Source organism: Loxodonta africana, chromosome 13, assembly GCF_030014295.1.
Source record: "Loxodonta africana isolate mLoxAfr1 chromosome 13, mLoxAfr1.hap2, whole genome shotgun sequence".
Classification (NCBI taxonomy): Eukaryota; Metazoa; Chordata; class Mammalia; order Proboscidea; family Elephantidae; genus Loxodonta; species Loxodonta africana.
In genome coordinates this window covers 58680997-58701159 of record NC_087354.1, presented here as the reverse complement: position 1 = coordinate 58701159, position 20163 = coordinate 58680997, and the positions used below count along the sequence as shown (strand labels likewise).

The window sequence follows — 20163 nt, the reverse complement described above, 5'->3', positions numbered from 1 at the left end:
TGGCGTCTAGGGTCTTAAACACTAGCAAGCAGCCATCTAAGATGCATCAGTTGGTCTCAGCCCACCTGGACCAAAGGGCAATGAAGAACACCAAAGACACAAGGTAATTAATGAGCCCAAGAGACAGAAAGGGCCACGTAAACCAGAGAGTACACCATCCTGAGACCAGAAGAGCTAGATGATGCCTGGCTACAACCGATGACTGCCCTGACAGGGAATACAACAGAGAACCCCTGAGGGAGCAGGAGAGCAGTGGGATGCAGACCCCAAATTCCTATAAAAAGACCAGGCTTAATGGTCTGACCAAGACCAGAAAGACCGTGGTGGTCGTTGTCCCCAGACCTTCTGTTGGCCCAAGGCAGGAGCCATTCCCAACGCCAACTCTTCGGGCAGGGACTGGACTGGACAAGGGGAGAGGAAATGATACTGGTGAAGAAAGAGGTTCTTGAATCAAGTAGACACATGAGACTACGTTGGCATTTCCTGTCTGGAGGGGAGGTGACAGGGCAGAGGGGATCAGAAGCTGGCCGAATGGACACTAAAAGAGAGAGTGGAGGGAAGGAGTGTTCTGTCTCAGGGGGAGAGCAATTAGGAGTGTATACCAAAGTATATATAAATTTTTGTATGAAGAGACCGACCTGATTTGTAAAATTTCACTTAAAGCATAATTTAAAAAAAAAAAAAGATAAAAACACAGGTAAACACCCTTGTGGTATTCTCTGCTTTCATCCAGGATCCATCTCACATCAGCAGTGATATCCCTGGTTCCATGTCCTCTTCTGAAACCAGCTTGAATTTCTGGCAGTTCCCTGTCGTTGTAGTGCTGCAGCTGTTTTTCAGTGATCTTCAGCAAAATTTTGCTTGCATGTGATATTAATGATATTGTTCTGTAATTTCTGCATTTGGTTGGATCACCTTTCTTGGGAATAGGCATAAATATGGATCTTTTCCAGTCAGTTGGCCAGGAAGCTGTCTTCCCATATTTTTTGGCATAGATGAGTGAGCACCTCCAGTGCTGCATCTGTTTGTTGAAACATCTCAACTGATACTCCATCAACTCCTGGAGCCTTGTTTTTCACCAGTGCCTTCAGTGGAGCTTGGACTTCTTCCTTCAGTACCATCAGTTCCTGATCATATGCTACCTTTTGAAATGGTTGAACATCGACTAATTCTTTTTGGTATATTGACTCTGTGCATTCCTTCCGTCTTCTTTTGATGCATTGTTTAATATTTTCCCCGTACAATCCTTCACTAATGCAACTCAAGGCTTGATTTTTTTTGCCCCAGTTCTTTCAGCTTGAGAAAAGCTGAGTGTGTTCTTTCCTTTTGGTTTTCTATCTCCAGCTGTTTGCACATGTCATTGTAATACTTTGTCTTCTTGAGCCACCCTTTGGAATCTTCTGTTCAGCTCTTTTATTTCATCCTTTTGCTTTAGCTGCTTGACATTCGTAAGCAAGTTTCAGAGTCTCCTCTGACATCCATCTAGGTCCTTCCTTTCCTTCCTTTCAGTAACTTCTTGGCATTCTTCATGTATAATGTCCTTGATGTCATTCCACAGCTCGCCTGGTCTTCTGTCGCTAGTGTCCAGTGTGTCAAATCTATTCTTGAAATGGTCTCTAAATTCAGGTGGGATATACTCAAGGTTGTACTTTGGCCCTCGTCAACTTGTTCGAATTTTCTTCAGTTTCAACTTGAACTTGCGTATGAGTGGACTGATGATCTGATCTGTAGTCAGCCCCTGGCTGTGTTTTGACTGATGATATTGAGCTTTTCCATCATCTCTTTACACAGATGTAGTCAATTTGATTCCTGTGTGTCCTGTCTGGTGAGGTCCATGTGTATAGTCACTGTTTATGTTGGTGAAAGAGGGTATTTGCAATGAAGAAGTAGTCAGTCTTGCAAAATTCTATCATTCAATCGCCAGCGTCGTTTATATCACCGAGGCCGTATTTTCCAACTACTGATAACGTCTTTTTTTCCATCTGTCTCATTCCAATCACCAGTAATTATCAATGCATCCTGATTGCGTGTTCGATCAATTTCAGCCTCCAGCAGCTAATAAAAATCTTCTATTTCTTCATCTTTGGCCTTAGTGGTTGGTGTGTAAAATTAAGTAATAGTTGCATGAACTGGTCTTCCCTGTAGGCGTATGGATGTTATCCTATCGCTGACAGCATTGTACTTCAGGATAGATCTTGAAATGTTCTTTTTGACGATGAATGCAACACCATTCCTCTTCGAGTTGTCATTCCCAGCATAGTAGACTATATGATTGTCCGATTCAAAATGGCCAATACAAGTCCATTTCAGCTCACTAATGCCTAGGACATTGATGTTTATGGGTTCCATTTCATTTTTGATGATTTCCAATTTTCCTAAATTACAGGATATTTAGGGCTCTGGATTTTATTCCAAGTTGTGTAAGGCATTTAGAAACTAAGTAATTTGCTGGCATGGAATTTGCCGTCATCTGTACTCCGTCTGTTTAGCCAAGTAGTGATTTCGCTTTGACATCACTGGTTGTGCTTGTGTAATAACTACTTTGAAGGACTGTAATGTATGCTATATGGATAAGTTCATAGTTAAAATTGAAATATACATTTAGTCCCGGGATGGTGTCTGATCTCCCCCTGTGTTTATATTCATTGAATAGATTTTAAGCAAGTTTTAAAGTATTGACCATGAAGTTCTTGTCTTTGTATTATCTGCATTTATTTTAATACATAACCCAGTACATCTGTAGTATGTCCACGTTTTATTCGTTTTCAAAAAGAATTTGGTTCTTGAAATTGTTTTCTTCAGAATCTGCTATAACTTGCTCGTCTCTTTCATGGCCTGTATCTCTACACTTCCTCAGTGCTCTAGACCAAGGGGTCGGTGAGCTTTTTTCGTAAAGGGCTATATAGCAAATGTTTTTGACTTTGTGGGCCAGCCAGTCTTTGTCACAGCTACTCAGCTCTGCTTGTTGCCCCTGGCAGCTCTGCTTGTTGGGGCATAAAAGCATAAAAGCAGCCACAGACACTGTAAATGAGTGGGCATGGCTGTGTTCCAATAGACCTTTGTATAAAAACAGGTAGTGGGCCAGATTTGGCCCGCAGGCCATAGTTTCCCAACCCCTGCAGTAGAGTTAAAGAACACAAGAGCGCATACCTAAAGTAGATACGTTCTTACCTTTTTCATAAATGTAGTTCCTGTGAAAAACAGACTCAAAGAGAAACAAATAAAATTAAATATTAAGTATTTTTTAGGCTAGTTCCCTGATTTTTTTTAGCTTCATTACCTGAGGATCCCTGGTGGAGCAGTGGTTAAGAGCTCGGCTGCTAATCAAAAGGTCAGCAGTTCGAATCCACCAGCCGCTCCTTGGAAACCCTGTGGGGAAGTTCTGCTCTGTCCTGTAGGGTCACTGTGAGTCGGAATCAACTTGATGGCAACGGGTTTCATTACCTGATATCTGCTAGTCCTTTCATCATTTCCTTAAGTCCCTGGGCACTAGGATGCAGTTTATTTTAATGACAGACTTTCCAGGACTATTATTTGCCATATTCTAAAATGTTTTTGACTAAGATAGCCTCAGTGTATAAAATAGGTGCTCTGGAGTCATAATCTTTTTAGGAATTAAATGTCCTTAGGTAATAATAACGTGAGAATACTTTAGGGCATCAAAAGTAGGTTCATGAAAACATTCTGCATCCCACTTTGGAGAGTGGTGTCTGGGGTCTTCAATGTTTGCAAGTGGCCATCTAAGATGCATCAATTTGTCTCAACCCACCTGGAGCAAAGGAGAATGGAGAACACCAAAGATACAAGGTCATTATGAGCCCAAGAGACAGAAAGGGCCACATAAATCAGAGAGTACATCAGCCTGAGACCAGAAGAACTAGATGGTGCCCGGCTATAACTGATGACTGCCCTGAGAGGAGGCACAACAGAGAACCCCTGAGGGAGCAGGAGAGCAGTGGGATGCAGACCTCAAATTCTCATTTAAAAAAACCAGACTTAATGGCCTGACTGAGACTGGAAGGACCCCGGAGGTCATGGTCACCAGACCTGTTAGCCTAAGATAGGAACCATTCCCAAAGCCAACTCTTCAGACAGGGATTGGACTGGACTATAAGACAAAAAATGATACTGGCAAGGAGTGAGCTTCTTGGCTCAAATAGACACATGAGGCTATGTGGGCATCTCCTGTCTGGAGGGGAGATGAGAAGGCAGTGGGGGACAGAGGCTGGCTGAATGGACACGGGGACTACAGGGTAGAGAGGAGGAGTGTGCTATCTCATTAGAGGGAGAGCAAGTAGGAGTACATAGCAAGGTATATATAAACTTTTGTATGAGAGACTGACTTGATTCATAAACTTTCACTTAAAGCACAATAAAAAAAGAGTAGGCTCATGAATAGATTTATTAGTAAATATTTATCTGAAGTAATTAGGTTTAAAATATTTACATAATTTTATTTTTATATAAACAGTTCAACTATAATTTTTCCTTAAATTTATACATCTGCCCAGTCACCATCTTTAGTCCTGGTCCCACTTTTTCATGGAACCCCAAGCTAAAGGTAGTTCCTAGAAGCTTGGCAATCAATTCCAAACCAAGTGTAATTGTGAAACAGATGCTGTTGGATCATGTGATGTGCTTCTGTTCTAAGCATAAGAACTTAGTAAAAGTTAAGAGAATCTTCCCCACCATGATGGGAAAAATTTATTTTCTGTTGTTAATCTCTAGAAACTTGAATGAATTTTTATGGTTCTTATACAGTTACCTTTTTAGCTTTTATGATGGTTAATGTTAATGATAAATAACAGGTAACTAAATAATAAAACTTCTCAAGCTTTCTGACATGTTCTTGATAATTTTCGAAACTATCAGACTTGACATAATTTGTAAACAAAAATTATCAATATCTTTTCCGATATCACCAAAGACATTTTAAGGTGTAAAAACCAGTAATTTGACTTAGAATGAGAGACTCTTTGGTACTAGAATGGGCTTGTTTAGTAAATCCTCCCGTGAGAAAAATATGAATTCTTTCTGTTAAAGTCAATAAATATAGGTGGGTGGTGGTGGTAGTTGCCACGAGTCAACCCTGACTCCTGGTGACCCCCTAAAAGGAAATGTCCCTCAGTCTGTGCCATCTTCCCAATCGTTGATAACACTGGAGTCCATTGTTGCAGCCACTGTGTACTTTTAGTGCCTTCAAGTCTCGGGGACTCATCTTCCAGCACCACATTGGATAATATTCTGTTATCCATAGGGTTTTCATTGGCTAATTTTCAGAAGTAGATCACCAGTCCTTTTTTCCTAGTCTGAAAGCTCTGCTGAAACCCATCCACCATGGGTGACCCTGCTGGTATTTCAAATACTGGTGGTATACCTTCCACCGTCATAGGAGCACACAAGCCACCACAGTACGACAGACACGTGGGAGTTAGTTAAGATGGGCACCCTATTGACTCCTTAACTCTCTGTTGCTTGCTGAAATTATAACAGAGCCATCTCTGTAGAGGCTTACATGTTGATTTGAAAGGCATGGCCAAAAATCTTCTATTTTCCAGATGATGTTATATTAAACATTAAATGTCTGGCCTCTAGATCAAATTGATTAAAAAACCAAAATTGTTACTGAGTAAATTGAAGAATGACAGAGGTTAGGTAAGAGTTGTTTACCTCGATTGGAAAGATGTCCGTCTGTTCCATTGTTTTTACATTATGTTCTAGACTGTACATCCAATCCCAAAACCAAACTCGCATCAAATCAATTCCAACCGATAGCAACCGTAGAGAACAGAGTACAACTGCCTCGGTAGGGTTTCCAAGGCTGTAAATCTTTGCAGAAGCAGACTGCCATATCTTTCTCCCACGGAGTGGCTGATGGGTTCAAACTGCTGACCTCTCGGTTAGTGGCCAAGCGCTTTAGCCACTGCACCACCAGGGCTCCTTAGACACTGCATAGCTTTTAAAAAAAGATGTTAGTTATAAATAAAAAATAGTACTAGGCAATGGATGTTTATAAGTAATCCTTTGTAAAGAGACTCCATTTTCGACCATCGATGTTATTAGTACGAAAGCATTTGGATTGTTAGATTATAACCAAGAAGTTGTCATTATGTTTTTAGATTCCGTTTGTGGCTCTGCCTTTCATTTCATGTGAGGTTTTGGGCTTTCAATTATGCCACTTGCAGATACGAGTATAAAAATACAACCTAAGATTGGCGTGAACACTGGGTAATACCTATGCCTGGGCCTGTTGAAATGGCAATTGACACCATTTAAGGTATTTCAGAAAACCTAACTAATTGTGTAGCTTATGGAAATAAAATTAACCCGTGTGAACTAAAACATCAAATTTCTCCCACTGGCATTATTCCAGCTGAGCATGGCCATACGTCACCTGCCTTTTAAACAAAGTTCTGAATGGCAGTTACATGACTTAGTTTTTTTTTTTTTTTCCCCGAACAAGGAAAAATACTCATTTTATCTTGGTAAAAAGAGTTTGTTAGACAAAAATCTTTCAAAATAGGAGCTCATCTGGGGTGGAGTAGACAATGAGAAGTTTTGTTGGTGGTGAGAAGGTTGGGAAATCTTTGACCTAGTTTAATGACTTCATTTTGCAGAGATGGAAACTTAGGCTCAGGGAGATTCAGCCACCTACCCCTAGGCTCTCATTTCTCTGTAGAGGCAGAGCTAAAACCTGAATCCCTGACTCCTGACTCCTAGTTCAGTGCTATTTGCACGGCACCGTTTAACTCCCTAGTGTTCTGGAGCCCGAGCAGTCTGTCTTCGATTACAGAGGAGTGGAAGGGAGAATACCTGTGCCCTCCTGCCTGGACATGTGACCTGAGTACACAGAACAAGGAGTTTGGTCTCAGCATTTCTTTCAAAGTTTTGTGCCTGAAAAAAAAAAAAAAAAAGAGTTAATACAGTGTCCTTGGCAGTTATAAACCTCAAGTTTCTAGTAAAAGAGAAAATGGTTGGAGGAGGAAAAAGAAAAGTTTTGTGTCTGTTGCCCTATCTGCATAGTGAGGGACTGTTGCCGGGGCAACACATTGCCTTTATCTCTGAAGCTTACTGTTTGTCAGATGGTGTTTAGTTTTGTTTTGCTTTATGCTCAAGAGATGCCACTGACATCACCACCTCCCGCATTTGTTATACATACCATCCCCAGATGTATTTTCAAAATGAATTTTTATTTGGATTTTGTTGAGAGTGGTTACCAGAATTTAGTTTTAAGAAACCATTCTCATTAAGATGGACCTTTCCAGAATTCAGGGTTTGTATGATTTCTTCAGTGTAAAAAAAAAAAAAAAAAAATGGCTAAAATGAACTCTGCGTTGTTACTTGGTCATCACAAATGTGAGGCAGGTAGGATATTCCGGGAAGGCTCCCCAGATTTAATTATTCAGAGGTATGAGGTATTAAAAAATTACTACCACTAGCGAGAATTTTTCTGAAACATAAACATAGATTGGGGGCCAGAAATAATATATAAGTTATTTAGAGCTTCAGGTTGCAGATTCTCAAAATGGCTCTGGGCTGAGATGCAGATGTTACTTCTGATCTCTTTAAAAATAAACTTAAAACAGAGTATCTTGGTGCTGTTCCATTTCTCGTAAATTGAAAGGATCTGATGCTTTCCAGCTCAAAAAAAAAAGCTGTGCAGGCACGAAGAAACAAACAAAAAAAATGGGTGGCACTCTCCTTAACAGAGACCTAGCTTGATCCAAAACTATGGCTCACAAAAATTACTTACTTTCTAGACATGGTTTTAAAATAATAGCTTTGTTTTTGCTTTCAGTTTTTGTTGTTATTGTTTGGTTGCCTAATATGTCAGTAGTGCAAAATCTTGCCCGTCTTGAAAGCTCTTCAGAAGTGCTGGTATATTGAGGAATCTAAAAACCTGGGGGTCCCCCTCATAGTTTTTTCCCCGGGCACACACCATTAGGCAGTCTTGTGATTATAGAGCCATCTACAGGAAAATTATCAAGTTGCAACAGAGTTAATGATTCTCTTACCATGTTATTTCAATTGGTAAATGAGAAATGACAAACTGCAGTTCACGTGGGGAAAGAAACAGGCTGCAAAGAGAAGCAAGAATTTTTAGGGCTGGGGGGGGACATTCTCCAACCCCATCACTCCTCCTCACCTTTAATTTTTCAAAGAAAACTGCTTTGTCACAGTGAGTTTGGGATCAAAAGAAACATGCAATTTGCTTCAGATTTTGCATATTCTTAGTAATTACAGCTCTATCTCATTTGAAGCGGTGTCTAACGATTGCCTTTTAGAAGCTTTGTGTGATCTGTCAGTTCTGGTCGTGTTGATGTCAGAGGAATTCTGTTTATTTACCTCAGAAAGGGATTTATTTACATTCTCCAAGAGGTATGGCTCTTTTTAGACACCCTCATTATAGTCGTATGGTTGTCAGAGGGGAATTAACAAGTGTTCCTTTGTAATTTATACAGCTGATTATTCCCATTGGCTGTACAGATAGGTTTCTTTTTCATCTTCTTTTTTAATCATTAAGCATTTCTGAAGCTCATATTAACTTGGCATTTTTGTAGAGAGACAATTAAGAAATTGGTATTCTATGTTTGAGACAGTTGACCTGATTTGTGAACTTGAGCAGGTGTTTTTACTCTGTTCGGTGTATGTGTGTGTGTTAATGTTTGTCGTTTTAACCAAAACCCATATAAATCATGTACCAGTAATCAGATCAAACTTAAATATCATCAGATTTTAATGAATCAGATTATTGGTCTGGTTAAGGGTGTTCACATTTAAGGCGTAATTGGAACAGTTAACCTGTAAATTTTATTCATTAAAGATCACACAATGAAGTATTTGAATTTTATGATTTCCATACAGTAGACAGACAGCAACTAGAAGCTTGCTTACTGGTGGATTGGTATCAGGAAGATAAGAATAATATTGTTGAATTAGACGATAAACTCTATGATTTCAGACCAATAGCACTATTAGCTTTATGTGATATGTATTGAATCCTGGTGGATTGGTTTGAGGGGTATGTTACTTTAGTGGAGTTTTGTACTCCTGATTTTCTGCTTTCCTGGTTGCGAAAATGCAATTTACTGAAATGTGAGGATATTTGAAAAGGGCCAGAAGAGCACCTTCCTGAACACTTAGGCATGACCTTATTTAGGAGCAGTACGTACTAGAAAAACCTACAGTATAATGTTCATATTACATTGGAATTTTGGTCTCTGATTTGGGGTTATTTGGCCAGCCCAGGCTAACTAAGATATTTGAGAGTGTGTTTACCCACAAGTCACCTCTCTACAAGCCACATAAGGAAAAGCAGGTACTGGCGAAGGGCCTTTGCTTTGAATCTGCCCCCCGTGCATATTCTCTCACTTACTATCTTCTTGAATCCTCACCACCACTTCTGTGCAGCCAGCAATTATTTACTGAGTTTCATCCTTTAGGGAAAGGATGAAACTTTAGGAAAATACAGAGTTCATTTGTGGAGTTACCCACATGTGAACTTAAGTTTGGCTTCATTTATCACTCTGAAAGCCAGTTTTCCAAGAATCGATTCATTTAGAAATAATGTTGGAACTTTTCATGAGGAATTCCATGGGTAGGTTTTAGGTTTACTTTTCCAGTCAGATCTTCTGGCCTCGCAGGACACTGAAATATTGGTTATTTGTTTTAGAAGAAAAATGTACAATAAGGTGAACTATTAACTGGCCTTAATTCATTAATTCAAGATGTGCAAATTAGTAAATTAAAATTTGAAAACTTTTTAGAATTTTAAAATACTTCTTGGAACATTTTTCTTTAGGATATTTAAAAGAAAAGCAGATATGGCAGTTATAGTGATCCAAATATCAGGGATAAAGAAGAGTTTATACAATAGATAAAATATGGGATGGGTAATCCCAGGAAATTCTCCATAGTCCTCCAAGGAAGATCTGTTTCCCAATGAACAGAAAATAAGAGGAAGGAAATTTTTGAATGAGAGTCTGGAATTTTAACTGAAGTTGTCAGATAGTCCCTACCGAGTAGACTTTTCAAGCATGTTTGAAAATCAGTGAGATAATCCTTAAACCGGAAATCATCATCAGTTTGGTAATAAAAGATGGTAGGGCTCCAAGTGATGTTTTTCTCAGGTTTCTCGGACCCGTTCATTAATCATGTGGTCATCGTTTGTGGTAATGCCCATCTTCCTGTTAAGCCTGGTGATTTTTTTATATTGTTGACCTAGGTAATGTGGACACTGAGTCAGATCATATAATCTTAGAATAACACACAAGTGACGAGGTAGAATTGTGGGTGGAAACAATTGAAGATAAAAGTGCAGGGTGGTTCAGGGCTCTTATGCAGACCGCACGTCTGTCTGAAATCAAGTCCTAAATGTTGGCCCTGTCTCCAGCTGACTCATTTTGTCAGACTGAGTCACAGGATTAACCCTTGACATGTTCCTTGAACAAAACAAAAAGGCAAAGATTAAACAACTGCATTGGCTGGAGCAGCACTTGATCCATCTCCGCATTTTTTCCTGTAACGTGATTCTCCTAGGAACAGTATTGCCTTGCAGCTGCTGCATAGATTAGGTTTTTTTTTTTTTTTTCAAGAAATAGTTTTGAACGAGAGAAAAGACTTATCATAGGATATGATTTGTGATTGTGGTAAAGCCAATGACTATCTGCCTCAACCAATTTTAGTTTCTTTCAAGTAAGGCAGACTTCAAAAACACTATTTTGGAGTGACCACCTTGGAAGACTTGACATAGCATACAAGTAAAATTTGGGAATGTTTTATTCAGATTAATACCAGTTTGCTTGATGACGTACCCTTGTTGAGTAATGAATTTAATTAATATCATTTGGGTCTTTATTTTTAATATATGGATTTTTTTTAACTTTCTACATCCCTCCTTAATTCAAGCCATAGGATACACTGAATCACTGCTGTTTTGTTTTTTTTTTTTTCTTTTTTTGAGAGGGGGCTCTTAGTACACAAAACAAATGGATATTTGTGTTTTGGGGAAAGAGGATGAGAGATAGAAGCAAAAGCTTTTGATTAGTTACTCAGCTTTGTTTAGACACTATTATACTTCACATTCAGATTTAACAGCAAGTCTTATCCAGCTGTTTAGTAAACTGACTTGAGAATGGTGAAAAGAAGGTTAATTACACTGTTTGGCTTCACTTTGAATTTCTTTTTTACCGGAGTATATGTTTATTCTCTTTAAAACATAATAGAATCACCTATGAAATAAAGGACTGCTGATGAACTGTTAAAATGTCACATGCTTTAATAGCCAGGGTTGTACAGTTGGATCTGCAGTATGCCACTTGTTCTGCGACAACCTAGCACTCTGTCTGTCTCTCTTTTCTGTTACGTACCAGAGACACCAGCTTAACTATTCCAGGTGATTTTTTTTTTTTCCACCAATATGTAAGAAAGTGTTCTCAGGTTGTAGTAGTGATTTGCAGGAAGAAAACATTGAAGCTCCCCTGGTGGCTCCCCTCCCTCCCATTCCTCCACAATTTCTAGCCATAAGTAAGTTTTTCTTTTTGATAATTAATAGAAAAAGAAAATATTATTTTAAATGGTTGGTTTTCCTTACTTTTTTTTTAAGAGTGACTGTGCTGTCGGTAGAGAAAGACCATGCCTATAAAAGACGAAAATTTACTTGAATGGTTTTAAGACATTGCACTGTTAATTGTAAATCAAAGCTTTTTACACAGTTCTCTTAAGGACTGAAATGGGTCTCTGTGGTCTTTCAGGAGGGAGGAGGTTATAACCACTCTGCAGACTGGCATTTTAATAGTCTGCTGTACAGTGATGCTCTTTTGCAGCTGTTGCTTCGCCATGTCTGTATCTGGAGAGTGTGGCAAGCGAGGTTTTATTGCTGCTCCGATACCATCAGCTCTGAAAACATTGTGTAGTTAGCTGGCCTTATTGTCTGATTTGGTTTTATTACTATACTTCAATCAATATGTTTCATAAGAATGGGTTGGTTTTGTTCTTTTTTTTCTTTGGCCCCTTACAGAATATTTGTTGGTTACAGGATTTCTGCTTCCTGGAAGGTGCCTTCAAAAAGAAAGATATGCCATTGTTTGTAGCTCTGAGCTCCTCTGTGGTTAACACAGTCCTGTCAGACTCTCCGGGGCTTCAGAGGAGATGCTACAAAGAGGCTTTTGATAGGAGTGAACTGAGAAAACAGAAAAGTTGCTCCTCCTTTATTTATTCATTTATTTGGAGAGGGGGACGTGTTAGAATCCACGCTGGCCTACCAAAAGACAAATTGGAAAACTTTTAAATAGCAAAAATAGTGCATGAGAAACATGTATTAGCAGACACTTTCTGAAACCTTCTGACTTCTAATTTTAATGAATTTTTTAAATCTTTAAGAGGTGTATTTCTTTCTGAAAAATTTTAGCATTCACATAAAAGTATGAATATATAAAGTATTCTTTAAGAACAATAATAAACTTGGAGGAAAGACTTCTAAGAAACCTTTAGTTTATCAGCTAGAGTACACATTTTGTCTGTTTACACACCAGCCTTTTATGCTTTACATAAGGGAATACAGAACTGTGTGTGTGTTTTTTCTATTTGATCACTGAATTGCTTAACACATATTAGATGTTCTAGAAGACTGCAGTCCAGTATTAACTTTTTCTTGGTGAATGAGGAATTCAAGGAGTTTTATTACTGAACATCTACATTATTAAATGTTTGCATTTAGAAACATAATTCGTTTTTAAGTTTTTTTTTTTTTAGATTTTTTGAACCGAACTTGTTCATGAAATGTTCCTTTCAATTTCAAAATTATTTTCATAACTTAAAAAAAAATAAAATTTATTCTAGCTAGTTAAGAGGTACTTACATGTTAGGTCTACTTTTTCAGGAAGTGATTTTGTACAAGGCTTAACTGTCTAGAGCCTTTTTGTTGCGTGGGATTCAGTGTTTCCAATTCCTGATTGCTTGATCATGTGTTTATCAGAGTTGGAACCAACTTTAGACCATGTCAGATGGTAATGTTGCCAGAGGTGCAGCAAGCTAGGTTTCCACTGCTACAAGTGATCTAATTAAAACAAAAAAAAATGGATTAGCAGAAGATCTGTCCGTTGGCCTTTCTTTGTAGTCTGTCTGTTCTGTTCTCTGGTCCCTCCCTCCCTCTCTCCTCCCCTTTCCCCTCTTCCTCTCTCCTCTCCTCTTCTTTCTTCTAGTCTATTTATCTGTGGCACAATTAATAATCTCTTGGGATATTTATCTCCAGGACACTATAGCTCTTTTCTTTACTTAGCATTTATCGGTGACTTTTTTAATACCCTAAAGTTCATCTTATTGGTATCCTCCACCAATGCAAGTACTTGATAGAAATTCAAAGAGGCTACTTGGTGCATAAACCCTCCCTCCGTGCTCTGTGAGTTGGTTCAGTCCTATTTTGCATAAGTTCCTTTTGAGTAGATCCATGTGTGGATGCCTAGTCTGCTGAAGACTTTCTCTTTGGTTGCCTGAATGTCTGTTTTAGAGAGACGCTGTGTGCATTAGCTGCAAACTGCAACATTTTCAAAATCAACATGTATTGTGCTTATCCTGTCCCTGGAATGGGCAGCAATTCTTTGATGTATTACTACAATGGGAAAACGGTAAGCCTTTTTCTTTGTTCATATAGCTTTTGACTGGCTTGTTTAACAGAAAGCAGTGTGGATTAATTGCTTTTTACTGAAATCTGAGGAGAGTTTGTTTTATTCTTTTCGGCAGTACGCTTAGATGGTCATTTTTTGTAACTAGTGTCAGTAAAGTTGCGTCTTCAATACAGTTAGTTATCTACTAGTTTTGGGCTTTTGTTTTATTTTTAAGATACTATAGAAAATAAACTTGAATTTGTGACCTCTGTGAGCAGTGAGCGTAAAAAGTACATTTATTTTAATGTCGTTTCTTATATTATAAATGTATAAACTGTATGAAATACACACACTTAGATATTGAGAATTATTTGAGGCTTTGTAGATGGAAGGGAAAGATGAAAGTCGGCTTGGATATTTATAAAAATAACAAGTCTGAGTTTCTGGGAATGATTAGGGAAGCAGTCAGCTAGCGAGGGCCCTGCTTCCTGTTTGCAATTTCAGGTCCAGAGCCTGACTTCGCTGGGATGCCATCTGTTTCCAATCAAATGAGAATTTTGACCCCGTACAGATTCATAAAGTAAATCACCATTTTTCAAAGAACACATTTATACATTTTCCAAAGAATGTATTCCTGGTCAATTTATAGGACCTGGCTAGGTGTTTTAAAATAACAACTTTCTATTTGTTTTAATATTATTTCATATTGTATGTTTCTGCAAAAATACTGAAGTCAGAGGATTTGTATATTCTAAGAAAGTAAACTTGTATGGGAGATTTGATAGAAGTTATCTTTATAAGATACATGATAAACATAAAAAATGTTATACTAATGAATAACGGCCTCGGGTTTATGTCAGAAATTCAATATTTTCCTCCTCAGTCTTTCAAACACATTTTTTCCCTTAGGTGGTGGCTTACTAAGTTCAAATATGGCTTTGGTGATTTTTTTTTTTCCTGTTTTTTGGACAGAGGTGGGGGCATTTTTAATATTACTCTTTTTTATAAAGTCGGTATAAAAATCAGATAAGTTTGTCCCTTTTGTCCCTTCCCATTTACCACTTGAAAATGTTTTAAAGTAGCCTGTGGCTGTAACCAGGCACGTGAAAACTAATGAGACCGCTTCCATCCCCTGGCTGATTCAGTTAGGCCTCTGGACCAGCGTTCTGTTATAAACTTTTGGGTGAGCTTTCTTAATGATGGTAATCTGATCAAAACATCCTTAAACTCATCAAGAAGCGAGCGTTCAAGGTGCCTGTATAAGCAGCACTTGGGAGAGTGTGAGAACTGCGCTTAGGTGGGCAATGTAAGTGAAATATGTGATCTCTATATAATTTCCTTGCCAGCTGGCTTTGCAGTGTGAAAACATTTTCCTTTTGTGTGTGATTCTAAGTAAAGCCGTCTGTTTGAAGATGGTGTATGGATGTATGTGTGTGCAAGCCTGTGAGTTCAGTAAAATTAATTCAACAAGACCCCTGAAGCAGACAGACCGTAACTCACACTGAGTTTGAATTTTATTCTTTCGCCAGCACAGATCACTCTATTACAACATTTTTCTTTGTTCTACATTGGGGGGTGGGGGGACAGCTTTGATCATATTAAGTATTTCCAGGCTCACAGTAGATGCATAGCTGGTATGGGGGAGAAGCGTAGCCTGAAAATTGATAGCCTGTGCCTGATATAGGTCAAAGGTGACTTTTATGTTCTTGAAAAATGCATAAAGAGCTGATACATTGTCTCAGTCTTCTGAATCATAAGGCCCTACCTAGTCTTACATATAATTTTTATTATTTTACCCACCTCTAGGTTTTTTATTATTCTCTAGTAACTCTTCAATAAGAAAATCATGTAATATTGTAATGGGATTATCCAGATAGTATGTAAACTCTTCATCTTGTGCTATGTTGGGAAATGTCTATCCATCAATGCTTTTTAATAAAAACTTGCACCCTTTATTAATGTTTTGGGGCTGAAATATACTTCCCCATTTGATTTATGGAATTTTTACATAGTTCTTGTAAGTGAACAGGTTAAATCCAAGCTCACTGTTTAATCCCATTTTATCAATTTATTTTAAGATGATAGTGCAGATTAATATTTTGAAATGCTGATAAATTCACATTGATTTTGTTTACAGCATCCCATTGTGGAAATCAGCAAAGAGTGAAAAACACTGCAGTCCTGTTCTTAAGCAGAATACCCTCCCCGCCTTAGGATTTTTCTTCAAATTTTCAAGTTGATTCCATGTATTTAATACTGTTTGGAGTCTCTTCATAATAAGAATGAACAGACTTTAGTAAAAGCCAAATTAATCAGAGAGGAGGTTTTTTGAGTTTTATTCCTAAGATTATGTGACCAGTGTTGTATTGTTGGGAATATTACAGGCTTAGGCATGTATGTGCAGAAAAGAAAAGTCAAAAATGTTAACCCTTTATTTCCCACTGTTTGAAAAGAGAAGGCGTTAATGTTCTGTAACGTGTGGCTTTTTGAGTCTGTATTCTGTACCGGACTGTAAGGTATCCATATGTGTTTATAACAAATAGGGAGCTTCAGACTATTTTGAACGCTATACTCTTACACTCTTCTAAGATTTAAAAAAAAATCAGTTCCTGCAGTTCTTTATTCATAAAGAACCTGCATTCAGCCTGTCCACTGATATAAACTGTCTCCTTCATGCAGAAAGGTAGGAAGTCCTAGAGGTAAAGGTAAGTTTGTGGGAAAAAAGGATTCCCAAGGTTTCTTCACTCCGAGGATTCTGTGCTTTCAGCCCTTCCTCTATCTGACCTGCCTCTGTGTTTTTAGGCCTTGAACTGAAGATGCCACAGAGTGTTTCAGGTATAAAAACTAGAGCAAGCACAGACATGAGGCTCTTTTAATTGTAGCAGAGATTATTGTAATCTGTTGAGAGACAACACAGAAATCAAAGATTTAAAATTCAAGCTAGAAACAAATCTTAAATGCCGAGCTTCTTTGGATGCAATCAGGGAAACGGGAAACAGGAACTAACATGATTGGAAGAGTTGTTGTGTGCCTGAACAGCGCTGGGGACTCAGTACTTTATCTGGTTTAATTCTCACGTCGACCCGGGGTTAGATGTTAACAGTTAGATGTTAACACCCCTGTTTTATCAATAAGGAAGGTGAGGGTCAGGGAAGTTAAGTAACTTGGTCAAGCCCCACCCCAGCAGTAAGTGCAGAGGTTAGAAGGTGAAGCCAGGTCTGTCTCAGAAGAGAAGATTTTCTCCATTATGTCATCCAAGGACAGCAAAGAAACAAACTTTCATTCATCCTTGCTACCATTTATATCAAGGTACAGTGAACTGGAAAGAAGATGTAACAGGGAAAAACATTAGACCATTCTTACAAATAAAATGTATCTTGTACGTATACTCAGACTAACACCTTTATGAATACTAATTCATGTGGTCAGTCCAGAAAATTTTCATGTTTTCACTTGAGACAAGGCCTTTAAAACTATCCTAGGTATGTCTAAAAACAGGCAGTTGGACTAACCGCTCTGCTCCTCTGCAGAGCTCCTGTGCTGACAGTTGTTTAAGCCTGGTTTTTGGAACCTGCCTGTCCGTCCACGTAATTTGGTTTTCCTTGAGAACTAGAGAAGCAAGTAACTAAAATATCATTGTAAATACTTCTAAGACTTATTTTTTTTCAAATACACATTTTAAGTTAATAAAAGCTCAGAAACCAATGTGAGTATATAGAGCCACGTTTCTGTTCTGTTATGGATTTATTACTAGTTTACATGAGAAAGGAAAGGACAATTGAATTAATCCAAATTTCCAGGCTGTCTGTGACCCCAGTAGAGTTAAATTCAACATTTTTACGATAGAGGGAACATGATGTCATTTAAGAACTCTCTGAAGATAGAATGCTAAAAATATTCAATGGCAAGGACTTGCACCTGGATCTGCTCTCTGGTTTCTGGTGTTTTTTTCCTCACTGTAGTATACGAAGGAGGCCCTGGGTAGTGCAGTTAAGACCTTGGCTGCTGACCAAAAGTTTGGAGGTTTCAGTCCACCTGGAGGCACCTAGGAAGAAAGGCCTGGCAATCTACTTCTGAAAAATCAGCCATCAAAAAACCTGTGGAGCACAGTCCTACTCTGACACACATGGGGTCACCATGAGTCTGATCAACTTGACAGCAACTGGTTTTTAATAGTGTGTGAGGGCCCAAAAAGTCTTGTTTTCTTGGTCCAAGTGAGTCCAAATGCCAGGGAGTTAAAGCTGTATGTACCCTCTTCAGGAGGGTAAGTTGTCATGGGTCAGCGTTATTTTTTACACAGAAACTTACCTCCCTTTGCACTAGTTCTGGAACATGTTGAAGACTGGAGATCAGGCGCTGTGTTGTTGAGACTGAGACCCAACAACAAGGAAACCCTGGTGGCTAAGTGCTACGACTGCTAACCAAAAGGTTGGCAGTTCAAATCTGCCAGGCACTCCTTGGAAACTCTACAGGGCAGTTCTACTCTGTCCTGTAGGGTCGCTATGAGTCAAAATCGACTTGACGGCAGTGGGTTTTGGTTTGGTTTAAGCAGTGACATTCATTGATTTATTCAGTATATTAGCACCCAAGTTCTCAAACCCAGCCCCGAAGGAATGCCGTGATTTGTCTCTCAGGGAAATATTTGAAATGATTAGTAAAAATGATAGCAGCTACAGCGGAGAGCCAGTGAAGTATGCCAGTGATGTTAATTTATGGCTCATAAAAATGTGCCTGACCTTCCTAAGTAAGAAGAAATTTTTCTTACTGTTGAGAATAGTATTCTGTAAACGTTTACCGAAAACATAATTAAATATTATTCAGGAAAAAAAAAAAAGGATAGTATTCAACTATGCTTGTTAAACATGCAGAAGAGCTACTTTTTACCAAAAACTAGAATTCTTTTTTCTAATTGTTGCTAGAAAAAAAATTTAACCTCATTTTAGCCCTAAACATGTCTCTTGAAATTTTTGGAAACAGATATTGGTCCTTTTATTTAGGAAATTGTTACAAAAGGAAACTGTAGAAAATACAAACATCTATTTAACCCTCTTATAGAAATTCCAGTTGTGTTTTCAGCAGGCTACTTAGGTGAAAAGAATCTTCCATAGAGGTGGCTGGTATGCTCCTGAGGCACAGTCCTTATCCTTCAGAGGTTTTGTCTTGTGATGCTTCGTGCTTTCGGTTTTTGTGGTAGTTTAGTACTGAATTGTCTAAGTGTGTTCTCTCTTAGGCTTGGAATTACCATTAAAGATTCTAGTAATAGATTGGACTCTATGTAACATTCAACTACTGAAAGTATGCAGATATTTACCAAACCTGTCACCTGTTTAACCTTAGATATTGGGAAATTTCTTAAGTTACATTGCCATATCATATATTCACTTAAAGTTTTCTGATGTCTATTTTCTTTGGGGTTATGTTTGTTTTCATTTTGTTTAGAGAAGGCACAAGGAAAGTAGAAAGATCTTCATTTTCAGAGAGTTGAAAATTTTGCCATTTAGGCTAAATACTTATTTCTATCTTAGTGTGTATATAAGATCAATAGTCATGGAAAACGATTGATCCAAAATGGTCAGAAAAACCTAAGAAATAATTTTTAGGAAATTTCTTTAACGTCCTTGAATACTTTCCTAGCAGTCTTGGAAACTATACACACTGAATGGATCCAGTGGGCATAGTTATTAAAGCAGAAGTTTTGTTACTATTCCTTTAGCAGCCTCTTTTTTACTAGATTCTGAGCCCACAAGATTCAGAAAGAGAAGGTAGCTAGCTGTTTGCATGCAGGAATGAGTGCAGAACCTGCGTGGAGTGATCACCAGTAATTGAAACACAAAAATAAATTCTTGGAATAATTACCTAGTATTTCTTAGCTTTTAAGTGCTGAACCTTGTGTGCATATTTTAGAAATTATAGACCCAAGACTTAATTATAGTTTTTGATATAGGGTTTATGTTTGAATTTTCTTTTTTTGTCCACAATATCCTATACCTTTTTTTTTTTTTTTCCATGTCTTAGGTACTTAGCTAGATCTTGTAAAGTTTTTTGTTATAATAACAAAATATAATTATATAAAACATCAGATAAAATAAGTGGACATTCCTGAATATAGTATTTTCATTTTAAAACTGTTATGGTAGGGTAAAATGATTTTGTTTTGTTATTTTGCATATTATGTTGAAGATAGACATGATTAGCATAGACCTTTCACATATTAGAGGTCCATGCTAGCATATATTAAATGTTTAATGAACATAAATGGAACTTAAAGAGAACTGCTGTTCAAACAAAAGAGCTCATGGAAGCCCAGTGTAATGAAGTTTTGGTAATTAGTTTTGTGTCAGAGTGTATTCAGAAAAATGAATGTAAACTTCTCCTTCTTCCTTTATTTCAAATTAGGTGGAGGTGTTTCCAATTCATGTGAAATCTTAGGCTGATTTTGGTTTTCTTAGGGCTTAAAGCTTATGAGAATCTCAGAGTATTTCTTTCCAAATAATTTATGTAGTTTTAAACTTCTGAGTGGGGGGAATGATCTAGGCCTGCATTGTTCAGTACAGTAACC

The 20163-nt window shown here is 38.0% G+C and overlaps 1 protein-coding gene across 11 annotated transcripts in view; it reads left to right on the top strand.

The window, feature by feature from the left end:
* The window catches only part of TCF12 (transcription factor 12), a 340614-nt gene that overhangs the window by 262520 nt on the left and 57931 nt on the right, over positions 1-20163 (top strand). Inside the window, exon 1 of one of the 11 annotated variants that reach the window (XM_064267501.1) lies at positions 12995-13625. The exons of 8 other annotated variants lie outside the window; for them this stretch is intronic. In XM_064267501.1, coding sequence (XP_064123571.1) covers positions 13557-13625 — 69 coding nt within the window. In that variant the 5' untranslated portion in view covers positions 12995-13556. Of the gene's footprint in view, positions 1-12994; positions 13626-20163 lie in introns of those variants that run through there. 2 more of the 11 variants (XM_023558277.2, XM_003418329.4) reach the window with 2 other exon arrangements.